The 19,127-nt window shown below is 40.5% G+C and overlaps 1 protein-coding gene across 1 annotated transcript; it reads right to left on the bottom strand.

The window, feature by feature from the left end:
• Positions 1–5,341: 5,341 nt before the first annotated feature.
• LOC140926159 (aldehyde oxidase 3-like) lies at positions 5,342–16,723 on the bottom strand. The gene is made up of 15 exons (XM_073375946.1): positions 16,613–16,723; positions 14,896–14,976; positions 14,126–14,235; positions 13,583–13,648; positions 13,078–13,081; positions 12,788–12,846; positions 12,307–12,468; positions 11,797–11,881; positions 10,732–10,775; positions 10,259–10,389; positions 9,661–9,792; positions 8,481–8,604; positions 7,630–7,732; positions 6,099–6,209; positions 5,342–5,409 (listed from the first exon to the last, which is right to left on the bottom strand). Exons 1-15 carry the CDS (start codon positions 16,686–16,688, stop codon positions 5,342–5,344), a joined length of 1,356 nt encoding a protein of 451 aa, XP_073232047.1. The 5' UTR covers positions 16,689–16,723.
• Positions 16,724–19,127: the final 2,404 nt, after the last annotated feature.

Raw genomic sequence — 19,127 nt, 5'->3', positions numbered from 1 at the left:
TAAGGTCGTACAAGACTTCCTCAATTGTAGGGATGGGGTGTCTTTCCCTTTCTATTGCTGAATTCGCCCTGCGCATGTCCACGCAAATCCGAATGTCACTGTCTGTCTTTGGGACAACAACCAACGGCGACACCCACTCAGTTGGGTTGTGTGACACCTCCTCGATGATGTCTTTGGCTAACAACTCATCCAACTTCTCGTCAACCTTTGCTCTTAACCCAAATGGCAGTCTCCGTACGGGTTGTGCAACCGACGTGACATCGTCTCTTACATGTAATTTCAGCTGAAAATCCTTCAGCTTCCCAACCCCTGTAAAAACCTCTCTATACTTCTCACGGATGTCGGCATCACTTCCTTCAACAGTTAATGAACACACATTTGGACCGACCCTTAACACGTCCAACTTCTCTGCAGTGTTCTTTCCGAGTAGAGATCTTCCTGGACCTTTAACCACTGTGAATTCGTCCACACAACTGTTGCCACTGATCTCGCACACAATCTCAGACACAAATGTCCCAATCACCTCAATAGGATCTTTCTGTCCATAAGCAAACAACTTTTTGCTTGATTTCTTGGACTCATAGTGAACACTCTTCTTCTTCAAAACTTCCCAGGTTGCTTGATCAATCACATTGCACGACGCTCGAGAATCAATAAGTACCCCTGGTAACGTCACTCCTCCAACCTTCAAATCAACTTCACTACGACTTGTAGGCTGACTGACTCCAACTGTAAATGCATAATAATCTTGTTGTCCAGTGGCTTAATCCTCTGATAGTTGATAGGCTCTACCCCGTGTATTATTCCTTCCTTCGTCATCCCTTGTGAGACGTTTGTGTTCCTTTGTTTTGCAACAGACTGCAAAATGTCCAATCTCGCCACATGCATTACATTTCTTGCTACGGGCAGGACAATTCGGGTCACGTGCCATATGGTCAGTGTAATTACAGCGAAAACAGCCTCTTAATTTGTCTCCTGAGAACCACCAGACAGTTTACCAGGCTTATTTCCTCTGTTTCTACCCTGCGCTGTCCCTTTTCCTTTTCCTTTGCTGTGAGGTTTACCGGAAACAGCATTCACCTGACCGGATGACTGATCCATAGCCTTGACCTGCATGTTCACTGCTTCCTGCACACGAGCCAAATCTAGTAAATCCTTCAGAGTAGCATTTGTTTTCTCAAGGAACTTACGGCGAAGTCTGGGGTCCCTGCATCTCACAATAAGCTGATCCCTTATTGCCTCATCAACATTTTCAAACTCGCAGAAGATCGCTTTCTGCCTCAACCGACAAACAAACTGATCCACTGACTCTCCTGACGCTTGCTCCATTTGCCTAAACTGATGCCTCTCGAAAGGAACGTTCAACTGCGGTGAAAAATAGTTATCCAACAACTCCATACTCGCAGCGAACGGCTTGATTTCCGCACCGGTCAATAACGTGTAAAAAAAGCTCCTGAAAATTCAACCCTCCAGTATGCAACAGCAATGCGGTTTCCTGTTCATCTTTCGTAATCCCTTTTGCCACCAAATACAGATTGAACGAGCGTTTCCACAACTTCCAGCGAACTGCAAGGGTGTTCGGATCTTTCTTTGGATTGAAGGGAGGAAGGCTGGCCACATCAAGTAGAGGAACAAACGTCGCGGTTGGCGAAGCTTGTGAACTTGAAGCTGTACTCGAAGTGGTTCCACTGTCGTCCGTCATCTTCCTGACAAAATACTAGGACTTTCCGCACAAATGACTTCCAAAACATCCACTACCACACAACTGATTTTCTCAACTGATTTTGATAACTGGGTGACTAAAGTAAACAGTGGTATAAGTTTGGAAGTTATGCAAGAAGGCAGGTGAATATAGTGAAATTTTGAAAAATGGCTATTTTGGGTTGTAATTTTAACATCAATTTTGGCCAAACTCTAGCCCCAGGCTCCTCTCTGTACAATACGTTGAAGACAAAGTTACATGCATGAATTGAAAGCTCTATTATAGTAGAGTTCATGGTCAAATTCATTTGGCAGCACAATTTACCAGTGGGTTCTTATCACACTTTCAAAATGCCACCTGGAAGGCTGGATTTTTGGTGCTCAAAGGACAAAAAAAGAGACCCCCCCCCCCCCTCTGTAACTCCAAAACTAAAACTCAGAGAAGTGAGCCAAAGTGGCTTTTGAAATATCTTATTATACCCAGCTTCTGTCCCAAGTTTCAGCCAAGTCGGTTGACCACAACTTTTGGCCCCTGGAACACTTTCTCAGACAATGACACTTGCGCGGCTAGTTCCTCATGTGGCCGTTATATACAGGTTCGACTGTATTTATTTGTAAAAGAACAAATTAGTGCAGATACAACTCGTCCTCGTTCCCGTCCCCTTGAGCAAGTAGACGGGAAGAAGAGAGACCTTTAGGAATGAGGGTGACAAAACTTGGTAATAGGGACCTTATGACCCGACAACGGCGACGTCGATGAAAACGTCGCTGAAAAAAAAAACTTTTTCGCGATTATCCCAATTCGCCCTGATACTTAAGGTGGCCCGAACCTGTTTATATGCGTGTTGGTTATGTTTTCGATTTGCGTTTTTCAGAATGAAAGATTCAACCGATTTCTATGTTTTTTGGCATCCTTAATAAATAATAATGAAACTTTAAGAAAATGTTATCTATTTTCCTGTAGGTATAAAAACCTTTTAGATATCGGCATATATTTAAAACCGCATCTTTACGAAAAATGTAAATAACTTCGGAATCCCAAGACAGATTTTTCCCTAACTTCAGCAAATAAGCCTCAGAGCTCTCTAGTTTTACATTTGCAAGTTTGAAGGCAGCTGAAAAGTGGATGGTTAGAAGTACTGGAGTTGGTGGCCTAATTTCTCTTCAAAACGGGAACTGAAATTGAAATTAAATTTGACCAGCATTTTGTGCAGCGAGTTCTACGGTCACGATTGCCTTCAAACTTTCAAATGTAAAACTAGAGAGCTCTGAGGTTTATTTGCTGAAGTTAGGGCAAAAACTGTCTTGGGATTTCGAAGTTATTTCCATTTTTTAAAAATGCGGTTTTAGATATATGCCGATATCTCAAAGGTTTTCACATCTACAAGAAAACAAATAACATTTTCTTAAAGTTCCATCATTATTTATTTGGTATGCCAAAAATCATAGAAATCGTTTGAATCTTTCATTCTGAAAAACGCAAATAAAAAACATAACCAACACGCATATCAATAGGTTCGGGCCACCTTAAAAGAAGGGGATTTTGGCTGAGGCTGAGGAGAGGGGAACGCGCTCAAGTTCGGACAGCCATGGTAGAATTTATCGCCTTGCCTTTCCCGTTCCCAAGTAAACTGAAAATTTGGTCATTTCACGTCGTAGTTGTGCAGTGAAGGCAAAGAAATGTACAAAAAAGCTTGATGCACGTGCAGAGTTGTTGTTTTGCTCATTGAACCTATTGTTTTTTGACGTTCCCGTTGCCTTCGTCGTCGTGGTTTCGTAAGGTGGAGCTAAAGCAACGACGACGACGACAGCAGTGAAAACGTCGCTAAAAAAAAAGGAATTTGCGTTCTTTCAAACTTAATCGTCTCTATTTGGACACGCTCAATATGTCAAATGCAGGCGACTTTTCCTGGAGTTGAATTCGTAAGTATTTTATTCAAGTTCAAAAAGAGGAAGGAACGTTCGTCGCAGTATGTCCACGTTTTCCATAAAACGTCAATTTAGGAGGCTTCACGTCGTAGTCGTGCAGTGGACGTCAAAGAAATGTACTGAAAAGCGTAATGCACGTGTAGAGCTGTTGTTTTGATCATTAAACCTATTGGTTTTTGAAGTTGTCGTCGTCGTCGTAGTTGCTTAAGCTCCCTAATAACAGAACGACAACAACCTTTACAAAGGCAGGAACATTTCGCTAGGGAAAACCTGAGTTGTATTTTATAAGGCTAGATGCTCTTTAGTTTCTAGAATAATAATCAAGTTGTACAAACATCTCTACCTTTTGGTTACGCATTTCATGACTGACGTGTTTGTGTTAAATTTAGAAGCAGCCAATATGGCAGTAAATCCCAATTACCTTATTAATCATTCTTATCAAGAGGGACACGTAAGGATCTCTTTCGTACTCAGTCGTCTTGACTAGACCTGGAAAATCTTCGGACTGAGTTGTGCCATTGTGACTCGGAAAAATCGCAGAAATCGTACCATTGGTATTACATCAGTCCATCAGAGTATTCCATGTAAGAATTCAGCTTCGTACATGGAAGAAATACTTCAGTGTTCATAATTTTAACATACTTCTTGCGACAAGAAAGTACAAGAAATCCCGCCACACTGCCACTTTATTTGTCATGGATATCTTACAAACAGGGTTTATTCTAGAAATTGGCCAATGAGGGTCAAATGGGCCCCCTTGTGTAATTTTAGGGGGCCCTTTTTCAAGAAAGGGGGTCCAAGAAAGGCATTCTCCCAACAGGTATTCTACTTGGGTCGGACTCGCCGGACGCTTTGCCGCCGTTTTCGAATACTTTATTTAAAAAAAAAATAGTTGTACTTATCCTTGGGTCTATTTTTTTTGCGCCTTATTTGACGCGGCAACGTAAATTCTATGCGCCATTATTTTCCAAATAGCGGAAATCCCGCAAGGCCGCGCTCTAGAATAAACCCCGTACTAATATATTCCTAGTCGTTCCTGTACCTAATGAAAAACGCACAGCGCTAAGGGCTATATCAGTATTGTGAAGTATTTAAGCATAATTATGAGTAAAACATTAGTATTGATCACAAAAGATACACAGCTGCGAACTGTTATAACCAAGCTGGAAATTGTTCATGACATTTCCGGTAGATTTTCAGTTCGGTTATTACAGTTTGTGGCTGTATTAAATGTGACCAATTTTTCTTCACAATTATTTGTGTTCTGTGAAACTAGCATATTTCATCTTCCCTAGTCCGCCAATTTGCTTTATTCAACAGTGTTAGGCTTTGTTTACATGCAACTTTTGTCCTGCTTTGCGTTTTTTGTTTTGTTTGTTTCTCTTTTTTTTCCTGGAAACGTATATTTTATTAAACAAGCTTTTCTTCTCTCAGGGTCTTGTTTACGGCTGCTGCCTTCCAAATCTACAACGTTTACAATTTAGAAATTTCACTACTATAACATTGATGTAACTCCGTCGGTCATACCATATCTAACTGGAACATACATAGTCGGTTTATCCTTCAAGTTCTAGTTCTAGCAAAAGTTTGGCATCACGAGAGTAATTATAATGTAGAATCAGAAGCGACACTGGTTATCCTTTTGTGATTTTAACCACGAGGACGTTTAGTCGTAAGCAGTCAAAAATCCTCGCTGAAAGTGACAGTTTTCTCACAACGTGAACTGACTGGACTCCACAAGGCACGCTAACTGAGTATCCTCGATCGTGCTGGGCGCGTCTGTGAAGAAAAAAAGAACATGCTGTTCATGAAAAGCTCATTCAGAAAAGTTAAACAGCAGACCCACCGATCAATAATGGTAATGTTTTTTAATGTAATGCAATGTTTTACAGCTGTTAAACCCCGGGTGTCTAACTGACCGGCTACTGACTCATCTAATCAATTACATCAGTAGGTGGCTTGGACCCAGGCCTCTTTTTGCAAAAGCAAGGGAAGAGGTAGACCCGTTTACCCAGGGGCCCGTTTCTCGAAAGTCCCGGTAACTTTTCGGGCCCGAAATCAAATATACAAATCGAAATATAAAGAATAAGAGCGCGGGTCCTGGCTAGCAAACTGCTCCATTTTTTTCCATTAACTGATAGTTTTATCACGTTCAATGCAAAGCTATTGAAACCTCTATCTTGCATCTAAACAACAACAGCTTTACGGACCCGTTAATTATCGGGACTTTCGAGAAACGGGCCCCAGGTCCGGATAAATATTTTTACGGACGAATTTTTTTATCTGTGCGACCTTTAACTCAGAACCTTGCAAATTTTATTACACATTACCGTACTGTTTACACGGCTCCGTATGAATTCTTGCACAGGTTCAGCATTAAAATGACATTTCTGGATCTCTTCAGCGATCGATTGAAGCTGTTGTTGCGCTAAGTAATTGCACTAAACAGACGGACAAAATAGACTTACTCATTGCAAAATATTCGCCTCCTTGACCAATCTCATTTCGCGCCTCTTCCACAGCGTGCTTCACAGCAAACAGACTCGCATAGGACATGCACAAAGGAGGCTCTCCCACCGCTAATAATAAATAAAAACACAAACCATAAACGAAACACACGTATAAACTACAATAGAACCCGGGTAACTCGTACTCTGAAGGGAAACGAAAAACAGTTCGATTTAGCGAGGAATTCGAGTTATCGGGGTAAATTTAGGTGAAATTTTGAACATTGGAAAGGAAATTTAGTTCGCGTTAGCGGGGAATTCGAGTTATCCGAGTTCGAGTTTTCGAGGTTCTACTGTATACCATATAGAGACGCTTTACCGGTGACTTTCTTAGGATAAGGGGGTTGACTCATCACGAGGAGACAGTTCCTACAGTTGGAACTCTTTTGGTCATATTAGTTATCTTAGTTGCAAATGAAGTTTTTTACATATAAATACATGAACGAATGGATGAATAAATAAATAAGTAAATTAATAAATAAATGAATGGAGAGTAAACTTTCATTAGGTATTCCTTCTAAAAAGGAAAAATATCAGCGATAAATTAAAAGATCCGACTGGAGCATTTCAATGTAATCATAAAGAACCATACTATTAATTACCTGCCGCGCGCGCGCAGCGAAGCACCATGGGTAAGAAAATTTTGTTACTTGTACTCCACTTTTATATCTCCCATAGTGCACCTTATTTGCCCCCCCACCCGCCCCCGCCCCCCCCCCCCCAAAAAAAAAAAAAATTCCATAACCTTTGTTTTTCATTTTTCCTGGGTATTACAGCCGTCCCAAGAGAAATTGAAAACAATGCTTATGCAAAATTTTGAAGGGGCAAATAAGGTGCATTATGGGAGATGTGCGAGTGGCCTATGCATCCGAAAAATTTTGATAGTCACGTGACCGTACGTTCGCCTGTCCGTCCGCACCACAGGTATACCAATGCAAAATAATTCAATCAACAGGTATGGCAAACCAAAAGCAACTCGAGGTTTTTTTGGCGGGAAATCCCAGGGCCACCCGGACTTTTACAGAGAAAAAATAACAACAAAGTTGAGTATTTTCGACGTTATTTTTGATGTCTTCGTTCCCGTAGATAACAGAGAAAGAGCTAGGGAGAGTGATTAAAAACAAAGGAGACGAATTTCGTTGGAAGAAAGACATGAAATGTCATAGAAGCGGTGAGAAAATGAGAAATGCTAACGGCCAGTAAGGTGAAAATGAGCGGCAGTGAAAAAAAAAGCGAACAGGAACACAAGGAACAAAATTGTTCGTAAGCACAGACGACAATTCCTCCATAAAAATAATCTGTTCGCCCTGGGCCGAACGTCGACCTTTTGCTAATTAGATTTATTGATTTTGTTGCCGTTCTCATTGCCGTTGCCTTTTAGCAAGCATTAACGAGAGCTTCGCTTTTAGCCCCGGCTAAATCTATATATTAAAATATAATTAGTGGCTTAAACATCGTCAGTATATCAAACACGCCCCGCCCTTTTTGTTACCTTTTGACCTGAGGACGCCGAGTGGATTCGGGTTCGGAGTATTCTTCAACAGTGACACCCTGAAGTCAATCGGTATGTCTTTACACCCGGGAGGCTTGTATTCCTGGAAGTTAAGTATAACGTTAATTAGTTATTGACATGTGGACTGTGAAAACATAGCTTATGCCCACGGAAAACTGAGGAAAGGACTTCTAGCACACCTACAGTCCACGATGGTCTCAAAACACATAGACCGCGAGCGGTCTTCCTTCTTTATTCATTGCCAAGCGCTGCGAGCGAAAAAGTGAAACTATGCAAATTAATGGTAAAAAGGAGGAGAGACTGGGGCGGGGACACGTGCTCTCTATCTCCGTGACTCAAAGGGAAAATAAGAGACGCTTCGCAGTCTACAAAACACAGTCAACCGGCGGCTGGTCAGTCAAATGGTCCAGAACCTCCCAGATGAAGAGCAAGCAACGAAACGATATTCCAAAGGCGTAAGCTCTTCGCCAGTTTGTCCCAATGGGTTGGATGCATTGAAGTGCGTGACTAACCAGCTGGCAAGACTTCAATAAGCCTTTCATTCCCAGAAGTGGCTAAAGTTAGTGCAATTTCATTTAGTAAAATGCCGCTCAGAAACCAATTTTTCAAGGTGAAAGTAGTGTCAAAGAATTTTCATTTGAATTTCATATCAGCCTAGCAGTGCGGAAAGGTTTAAATTACTTATAGATGCTTTACGGATTCTGAAATTCTTCCGACTTGGACAAAGTGCTACTTTGGCTAAAGCATTCATATCGCACAACGCTGATTTGTACAACGTGTAACGGTTTTTCATAGAAGGTGGAGAAATGGGATGACAAAATGTCACTTACCCAGGTTCCATTAGTGAGATTTTTTCCCGTCTGCGGATCGTAGATGATTTTCTCCGTCAGCCACAAACCCAGTCCCATCATGTACGCTCCTTCCACCTGGCCGATATCCAGTTCAGGATTCATGCTGAGATTCAAATTATAATATAGTGAAAAACTGAAGCCTACAAACTGGCTCAGTTTCATGCATAAGCGAGTTAAGAATGTAAAACTAAGTAGTGCAATCATGCGTAAAACGCATGACTAAACTTTAGGAGCCAATAATGGCCGTTTTCACACTAGAGACGGATAGCCCATCTTCAAACTATGCCAAAATTGACGGATAAACAGATGGATAAAGTCAGGCGGATTGTTCATCCAAAATGAAAACCGTTCCATTTTCAAATTAAGACCTATTATCTGTCTGATGCGGATTATCCAACAAATAACCCGTCTCAGACGGATAATCCGTCTCTAATGTGAAAACAGCCAATGAGTGACAACTACCAAAGTCTGGGACAGTATGTAGAAATAAGTGGGGTTTGCCATTGGTTTCATTTACATGGCAAATTGTTAACCGCTTTAGAATGATAATAAACCTTTTGATCGTTTGATTTTGTCACTATTATTGCTTTTGCAATTCTGTATGAATTTATGACCGTGCAAATTGAAAGTTGGTCTAGAATAGAGTGTTGTATATAGAAAATTGATCAGGCATGAGAAGAAAGTTAATCTATGATGAGACAACAATTTATTGTGCAAGGTGGAAATTATACAAGTACATACAATTACTGATACCTTCGCTGGTAGAAAAGTAGGCAAGCATTTTTGTGCTACTAAAAAGGGTAACCGACATATATAGAGACCACGAATACTCAACATTGCGCTCAGCATCTCCACTTAATTTTGCTACATCCAAGTTTGTGGAAAATTCAACTTACTGAAAGGACCCTTGAAGAAAAGTTAGGACTTTTCAATGATTTTCCTCCAGACAGTGGGAACCCTGTACAGGTTCCCAGTCACTTCTTTAATACTCCAGCATAAGTAAAGCGCAGTTTGCCCACCCCCTCACCCACCCTTAATACAGAGTTGTGTCTTCACCCGTGTTAGTGAAACTCGGTTTTTTTCAAAAATGCCAACAACAAAAAACTGGTGTGCGGATTAAAAATTTATAAAATAATCGGTATATCTGATACCCTTTTACCTTTGCCCACAGTCGTTAAGTATGTCAATACGTAAAATCTCCCTTTCTCCTGTCAACACATCAAGTTCCACCTCAGTGCAAGTCGCACCATAAATGTTGTATGCGACAAGCGAAGGAGTCGTGCTTCTTGACCTGAAAGAGCGGAAGAATCCATTTTCTAGTCAGTCTTTGATAAGAGGGTTCTGAATTTTTTTGGTACAGATGGTGGGGGTGGGGAATATTTTGCGGACATACGGTATCAAAGGATTTTGCCGACCTCCCGGAATACCCCCTTACAATGTGAACTTGCTTCTGACTTGTCCATAGTCGGCCCTCCTACGTAACGCGCGTGGTGTTATGGGAAGGAAGAGTGCGCTATTCAGAGAGCCTCCGAGAGATGATGACTGAAAGGCCATTTGCTCGATGACGTCTTTTTACACATTACCAATATCACCGCTAAGGCAAATGGTACTTTGGATCTTATCAAAATATCATACCGTACATAGGAACTGCTAAAGAATATTTTATCAAGAGATTTTCAAGTAACAAAGACGTTAGTAAAATCAATCGTACATGTTATTATGCACGCTATGAACAGCAATGATATTTCAAAACTCACATGTATTTGGCCGACAAATCCAGTCCATTCTCGTAGCACTTTGCGATCAGTTCAGGCCATGTGGCGGTTGGCATGGTTTTTCTGACTGGGTCAATAACTTTGTTCAAAATGTCGCAGCATCCCATGAAGGTCTGAAGAACAAAGTACTTGTTCAACGAGTATAATATCGTGTGGGGAGCGGGGAGCTTTGTCAGCTCGAAGATATTAGCTCGTTAGCTACTCTAGAATTCGAGTATAAATAAAGGTTATGTTGTTGTTGTTGGGGTATCGAGCCGATAACAAAACAACAACAACAACGACAAGAAACGAAAACTAAAGCTTGAAAAAGTTGTAATAATCCCCCGACTCTCCCGAGTTTTTTTGGCTTCAAATTGTAAAGGAAAAGTTGCCAGTGCAAATACGGCTTTTTCTGTCATTCTTTTTAAAGTGAGTTCTAAAACCTTTTAGCCTTTTACAATAAACAGTCATCTTACCCTGCAGCACAGCTCACTTGTGATGCTTCCACCAGTACTCCCGCCTACAAGTAAACAATTCAGTGTCACTTTAGAAGCAGCACGACAAGATATAAAGGTGTACGCCCATTGCTTGGTTCTTAATCAACAGCCTTCCTCTTTGGTATATAATACTTTTATTTTACTCTTTTTCTATGTTTTTCTCTTTCCTTGCTTTCAAAAATTATTTTTAACAGAGAGCCGGAGAATAACAGATACTGGTTGTAAACTATACTAAAGTTCTCCATTCTTTAGTTGGGATAGCTTGAATATCGTTTAATATGTTTTTGTTTTTGACGGATGAAGATTAGGGAGGGTAAAAATAGTAACCCCAAGGGTAGGTGGTAGAGCGAAAGAAGGAAAGAGGGGAGGGGGAGGGGAGAAAAATACTTCTCTTCTCTCTCCCCGCCCCCTACCCCGCTCCTTTTGACTCGCCACATTTTCTCCCCTCTCTTCAAGTTTCAAAATGCGCTTTCGCGAGTAAAACAATCGCGCGCCCGAAGAAAACGCCTGCACTGCAGGCTAGTTCTAATTAATTGAATTTACAATAAATTCCAATAAACTGCTGGTCACGTAAGTGAAGAAACTCTGTTCCCTGGACCGTTGTTTGACTCGGCGGCAACAATAAAAGTATAGGAAAGGAGCCGACAGTGTTGTATAAACATAAGGTACAAAGATGGCGGTCACAACAGTACGCATATAAAATGGCAGCTTTCGCCAGCCCAAAATATGCCTGCACTGCAGGCTAAATTGGAACAAAAACAAGTTTTTTTGTAAGAAAATGGTTGAACTCCCAGAGGACTGGTTTGAAACACCAACATGGCCGCCGTGTTATTAGTTTGGGACATCAATATGGCGGACGTGATGTCATGTGAAAATACTCTTTAAAAGAAAATATCTCGAGTATAAAGTATCTTGCTTCAGGACAAATCTTCCTCATTAAAACTCTTTTTTAGAATGTAGGGAGAATGGCATGGATTTTTTTGCAGGTTTAGGTGAGGTCTTACAGGTTAGGTTAAGGTTAATTGATCATTATATTGTACTTACTATTTGGATTGGTAAACGCTGCAGTTGGCTTAATGGCAATCATATCGAGGGGGTAATTCAGCTTGTAAGCTGCAACTTGAGCTATCTGCAACATTCAAGACAAAAAAATTAATAATAAAAATAAAGAAAAGTAGGGGTTCTGGAATGGATCAACACAGCCATCCAAGGTTTGTTCGTTTATGTTTAGAGAATTGCCAATAGTCTTAAGAAACATGATAATGGCAAAACCCAGCATGGTAAGACTTGCATCAGTCCATGAAGCTATCACACCATCCTCCGACTAGCCACTTTTCTTTTGTTGAGAGAAAGTGTCACGCCAAGAAATTCTACATTGAATGCTTCTGCTTTCTGTCAAAATATTTGGTTTCCAGTATTTGTTCCTTTAATCATAGATTTTCCTAATTTTCGTTTTTCTCTGGCCAGATGATCAACCTCGCTCCGAGAAACTTCTCAAGGAAAAGCACCTTTCTTGGGTAATCTAGGCTACACTGTAATATCAACTGCCCCTACCTTAGTATTTATTCCTTGGCCGATTTCAATGCCTCCGTGTGCAATAGCTACTGTGCCGTCAGCGTGGAATATTGACACCAATGCAGTGAACATGGATCCTTCGTAAGCCACTCCGTACTTCAAAGGGACCACACTTATTCCACGTTTCCGCCAACGATTGTTCTAAAAAGAAACGGCTTCAGTTGACCACCAAAGGCTGTGGAAAGTAGGGGGTAGGGGAAAGGGGAGGGAATGATTGTGATTGGATAGTAACCTCTTAACATACCACAACTATATGAACTATTTGATTCACTTGTTTCAGACATTTGCGCGCTCCATTAGCCCTTGTACTAGAAATACTGCTGAGGCTAAATAATAAATTCTTTAAAGCAGTTTTCATTTATTTATTACTTGACTGAAATAAATACTGAAACTTGACTGAAATAAATACTATGAAAATAAAATACCCTGGCTCTTGAAGAAGAGTTAAACGCTCATGTACCTTGTTGAAGGTGTCGATTGCAGTCTTTCTGTTCTGGAAGTCACTAATCGAAAGAATGTCTAAAAAGATGGCAGAAAAGAAACAATACCTTTTGACATCTACTACCAAGACAGCCTGGTTAGCTTTATCTCAAACACTTTCTTGTGTACGTCGACGAAGACTTTATAAAACCAACCATGCTTTTCTTTGGGGAAGGGGGGGGGGGGGGGAGGGGTAGTATTTCCTTGTATCTTTAATTAACCAAACTGCAGTAGTCCTTGGTATTCGGTATTTAGTTCTGTATTACTTACAGAACTAAAGTATGAAATTCAAAGGTATCATAAATGACCAGCACTAGTACACAACACCAAAGACATAAGAGGGCAAACTGGTTCTGATGGCAAAGCGATGAACAAGTAAATAGTAAATGACGAAGGTAGACACGGCATCAGTTATCGTCTGTCTCAGTGAACCATTGGTAGCTGTAGGAGATGTTCAATGCCTTCATAAAAGCGTAAATTGCAAAATCCAGGGTTTGTAGCTGACTAGTTCCCAGTTATGATAACGAGAGACGCGCGGTCAGAGGAAGTGAGGGGGATGATGGAAAGCCCTACGCAACAATTGACGTAACAGTCTCACGTGACCGTTCCTTGACCGCTTGCAAATAATAAGAAACAACTGCGGACGAGTCAGGGTTTGTATTATTAGTCTTGACCAGGAGCCTCCTGTCTTAACTTGTTGTAAGCATCTCTGGCACTGCTTTGAGTTTACCGAATTTTCGGAGTAATATATACCTCATGTATTTATTATTATTACTACAAAATTACCATTCCACAGTGTAGATATGGTGCAGTATTTGAGTGTCTCTCCTGTTTGCGTTTCCTGTAGAATAACATAGAAAAAAATGGTGTTTTATTATATGGAGGAGAGTGTTTTACTGGGAACTAAACCACTCGTAGATTCCATACGCCACTTCATCCGGGACCCGAGTGGCGTATTTTCCGTATGTCACCTTTGTGAGTGTCGTATTCGCTTCGCTCACTCGTGAGATATTGTTCTTGCCACTCGAACATAAAATTCATATCTTCTCGCCACCGTGTAATATCCTCTATATATCGTACAATCGTACCATGATATAAGTAACTCAAGCCATTTGTCGCTTTGAGTGACATCCATTTTTCCAAAAGGGATATCATCACTATTTCGGTCAATATAATTTTCTTTCTGAAAAAGCCTTGGAAGAAAAATAATGGTCTAGCTTCGGATCACATGGTTGGCCCATCCGACCCATCCGCGAATAATGACTGTTTCATTTCGCGCCTCTTATTAGCTATAACCACACTTTATTATTAACCCTACCTGGCCATTTTGGTACAGATTCACTTTTCTGACTTGCTCTGGTGTCAGCTTTAGTTCTTTAGCTACGTGTTCCATCATTGATTCCGTGAAAAACACTGCCTGGGTGGAAGCTAAGAGAACAAACACAATATCAGTAAAAAAAAAACTTGCTATTGTAATACCGCATTTTCCCAATTAAACGCCCCCGGTGATTGTTTGAAACTGCATCAGTTTCTTATTTGACTCCGGTTTTGTCTGTTACACAATCTCAACTGTAAAATTATTTGACTGTCACGTTGACAAGTACCTGTTACGCAGGCTACCGCCGGGTCCACCACATTAAAACCGTTAATATCCTTGCGTCGAAATCTTCGCATTTTAATTCGCAAATCGGCAAAAATTGTTGACATAGTGGAGCAGCAAAACACATAAAAATATTTTGTCTTCCTCGGTATTCATCACTTAACAAGGGTGGCGCAGTGGTGAGAGCACTCGTCTCCCACAAATGTGGCCCGCGTCCAAATCCCGGCCTCGACGCCATACATGTATGTGGGTTGAGTTTGTTGTTGGTTCTGTCCCTTGCTCCGAGAGGTTTTTTTCCAGATACTCCGGTTTCCTGCTTTTCTGTATTGTTCGTATTATTATATTGCCTTTCAGCTCTGACGCCAGCACTTACTTTCAAATTGAAACTGCTAGTTTAGTGGATAGTCCCTTATAACGGCTGAATTTGCCAACATTTCGTGACACATACATAGAAGTCTAGGAGGGTTAAAGGAACACCGGCAACATACCTGGAGCGCGGCACCATGTGTTTCCTGGTGTGTGAGTGCGAGTAGCGTAAGGAACGATATTCCAGTTAGGACAGAAGTAAGCTACAATACAAGAGCATATCAAATACGTGTTAACAGACACAAGAAAAGTGGAAAACAACAAAACAGGGTCTTTCCAAAATTTACGCGCGGTTTGCTCGTCACATTCGTCCTAGGAACTGATGCGATTCATAAGATCTACAACGCTTTTAAATTTTGGCACGGTCGTAACTCCAATACTAACAAGGTGATCTCGGCCATTTACCAGGCTTCATGTGAGACATGTTCCCAGCAAACAGCTAGGATTAACAATGTTAGCTGGGATTAGCAATTAAAAACCGCGGCCGGATTAGCTCAGTCAGCAAAGCGCTTGGCTGCAGAGCGGAACGTCGTGGGTTCGAATCCTGAACCGGACTAATACTCAGGGTCTTAAAATAACTAAGAAATGCAGGTACTTCCTTTGTCCTGCAAACGGCTAGACCTTAGCGTAGTTCCCATGACAACTTAAATTGGCGGGTTTCGTCTCCAGTATGAGACATAAAAATAGTCTCCCCAATTATTCCTTTCGTGCTAAATTTGACACTCAAATAAAGTGCATGAAGTGCATTCGAGTGAAAATTCTGTTTCTTATAGTTCTGATTCCTACATTACGCTTTCTTACTTTAACGCTGGAAATTCTCGCTCGTATGAGTGCATGGACATTGGAAAGGCGAGATTTCAAGCGCGTGATTTTGTGCGATGAAATTTTGGTCCACTTGTTAATGGGGTTTTTCTGTTAGAAAGGTTTATGGGTATCAGGTATTTAGTAAAATCCAACTAGTGGTCTGTTATCAATGCTGCGTTCTGATTGGTTGAGCTACTACTAGGCTATATGTTATAGCCCACTAGCAGCGAAAGCGCCGGCTTTCTGGTGGCAAAAAAAGGATTAAAGTCTAACTTTAACCAGCTAAAGTTGTTTTGTCTCGATATTTTTGACCAGCTAGTTGGATTTTACGTACTAAAACAATTATTCCTCGAGCCCGAATGGCCTCTGAGTCAATAGCCCATTCGGCCTTAAGCCTCATGGGCTATTGACTAAGAGCCCATTCGGGCTCGAGGAATAATTGTTAAATGTGCACACCAGAATGCCATCTGCTTAAGGTTAGGATGAGTATATATAAAATATTTCATGGAAAGTGTGCGCGTACGGTATTTAAGCACGAGTTGTTGATGTATCAGAAATCAAACGAGAGAGCGCAGCGAACAAGTGAGATTTCTGATACAACTTTTCGTTGTTGTTTTGGCGGCTCTCTTCAATTTTTTTCATCAAGGGTGGAGTTTTTTGTATAAAGATACAAAACTATTTCAATCCAATTTCTTTGCGAGATGTTTTTCACTTTTCTGCGATAAAAACTCTACTTTATGGTCGTTTCTCGTTGAATGTTTGCGAAGCAACTCGCAAAGCGAGGGCGATTCAAGCTGCAAGCGCCTATAAAAGGCGGGAATTTTGACGCCGAACTCACACACCTCTGTGGCTTTTTTCTCACACCTGCAAAAAAACATCTTTCGCGATTCCGATTAGAAATATCTTTTTTTTTTCACGAGTGAAAAACATCGTTCGCTCTTCTGACTGGCTAGAACTCATTTGAGTATGAAAATATTTACGTCATTGGTTTTCAGTGAGGAGATGTCAGTATGTATATAGTAAAATACTAGTTACCATTGTCAGCCAATGTTTGAGCATAACCCACATCAAGATCATTGGGGCTGGAACCACAGTCTGCATATAGGTTCATATCAATACCATTCAGTTTGCCATCATTTTCCACTCCAACCTACACAAATACTCAAGCTATGGTTAGTGTGCTTACCAGGGATAGGTGCTCGTAATTCAAGAACAAAAAGAAAGGAATGGAACATCATTAAATGATAAACGAGTAAATTAGGTACCATCAACAACGGGACAAACGTTTCACATAGTTTTTAACAATCATTTCGCGGGATTTCAATTGCCTTGCAGTGAAATCAGGAAAAAGATTTTGTAAATAACTGTGTACAGTAGCATAACATCATTTCTCTCAAAATATGCAGTTTACCCCTTTAATGTCCGGAACACGATTTGGTTTAACAAGTGGTCTGCATTGCCCCTTTCAATAATATAAATCTAGTATTTATCGGGATTGGGCAAGATAGAAATCGACACCCCTGCTTTTTAAGCACACTTTCGACCTCGGCCGACTTTTGTTTTCTTTGTTTTCTTTCCCAGTTTTGCTTTTACGCTTGATTATTATAGCATTTACGTCCTGGTATTCGGTCTCTTCTCGGGGTTTCAAATCTCGTAACTGCATCTGAAGTTAAACTGTCGTTGAAATCGTTTCAGAACATGAAGTACTAAGCAGAGAAATTAAAGAACTGAAGAAGATAGAAATGGGAACTTGAAAGCCACCGCTGTCTAATCAAATTTAAGACTGGTTTGCCTGTGCTGTGTTTTACGCGGATTTTTAGTTACCTTGTAATTTGCTTTATATGGTTCTCTTAATCCAACCAACTCCATGTTAGTGTTTAGATCCAACCGCATGCGAACTGGCCTAAAAACATGATTAAAATAATAATCGCAATTTGTAGCTTTAAAGCTATGAAAAAAAAATCAAATCTCGTACCTATAAAAATCAAACCATTCATCATCACAACCATCGTCATCATCATCATTATCATCATGAATCATGAGGTCGACGGCAACGAGAACGTAAAAAAAAAAACGATTGGACTATAAGCAAAACAACAACACTGCAGGTGCATCACACATTTTTGTATTCATTTCATCAAAGTCAATTGCACGATTAGGAGATAAAACTTCCCGATGAGAGGTGTTATAAAGGACGTGAACACACGTCGACAAAATGTTCCTTTGATACAATGCTTAAGAACTTAACTCTAGGAAAATTCCTCTTCATTCGGCATATTGAGCGAAGCTAAAGCAACGCGATCAAATTTGAGGAAACGCAAATTCATTTTTTTAAGTGACGTTTTCATTAGCGTAGTCGTCGTGGCTGCTTAAGTTCCCTACTTTCATCATCGTCGTCATCGGATACTGAAATGAGAAGAATGCGATCAAAAGTTTCTCAAAATTTTCTTAGAAGAAATAAAACTTGTCGATTATTTCGCTCATAACCTAGCAATGAGTAGAATTATACAGTATGCGTCCGTAAAAACCGCAAAATTATTTGCAATATTTATATCTAATTATATCAAAGGCGACAAGGTCAACAAGAACGACCCTCTTTTATGGAATTTTACCTCTTAGTGACGTAAGCAGCTAAAGCGCAAGCTGTGGCAATCTGATTGGCTCTAGTGATTCTTGCTCCATATGCACCCCCGCACCTCTTCACGCTCATAGAAAATAAATAACAATTATTCACCGAAGTGAAGGTGGCTAGTATTGGTAATTTACCGAGGCCGCGAAGCGGCGAGGTAAATATTCACTACTAGCCACCGACACTGAGGTGAATAATTGTTTTAGTATATACTAAAACAGTGAGATAATTGAGCACAAAAGGATGATTTTTAACTCATTTACTGTTGCCAACGATTACAATTTTGGCGCGCGATGACCGAACGGCCGTGGTTGTCGCTTTTTCTTGGCGACAAATAAAACTTTTGAAGGCGTTTGTTTAGCTCTTGCGGGGAAGTTTCTTCAAAAGGAGTTGTGAATTCTGTTTGTATTTAAAATAATTCTGTAAAAAAGATTATTAAATTTAGTTTTAAGCTTATTTATGAACAAGTCAACTAAATAAAGTAACGCAAGACTTAAGCTTAATTTGCTTTGTAAACAAAAATTTTTTTCACCGGTTTTATCGATAACTATTAAAGTCAAAAGACAAAGCTTTACCTGTTAAAACTTCCAAACCGAACTTCGTCACCTTCTTGATGTATTTCGGAAACAGCTTGCTTGATTACTTGTGAAATTTCTTAGTTTGTTACGGCAGCAAACCGGGAAAGCATTTTGCTCGCAACCTACGCGAGTTTGGCGTCGCTCGCTCGGAGGAACTGGAGGTGAATCAGTGAATAGTGCAGGATATTCACTGATTGAGTAGCCAATCAGAGCGCCCGAAAAACACTATCCACTGTTTTAGTATACAGCTATTTCGAGAAAGGTTGTCGGAAAAATGTGCACGCGACAATCCCGAAAGGTAATATGGGATATGATCAATACACTGTTTCTGACGACTGTACCT

This window comes from Porites lutea, chromosome 2, assembly GCF_958299795.1.
Source record: "Porites lutea chromosome 2, jaPorLute2.1, whole genome shotgun sequence".
NCBI classification, from domain to species: Eukaryota; Metazoa; Cnidaria; class Anthozoa; order Scleractinia; family Poritidae; genus Porites; species Porites lutea.
Note: the sequence above shows the minus strand (reverse complement) of the source record. Positions and strands in the feature narration are given on the sequence as shown.

Coding starts and splice junctions, on each gene's coding strand:
- LOC140926159 (XM_073375946.1), bottom strand. CDS start 16,688: ATGAACCTATATGCAGACTGTGGTTCCAGCCCCAATGATCTTGATGTG. Junction 11,882..12,306: donor GCCAAGGAATAAATACTAAG/GTAGGGGCAGTT, acceptor TGAATGTTGCAG/ATAGCTCAAGTTGCAGCTTA. Junction 7,733..8,480: donor ATCTCACTAATGGAACCTGG/GTAAGTGACATT, acceptor CTTAACTTCCAG/GAATACAAGCCTCCCGGGTG.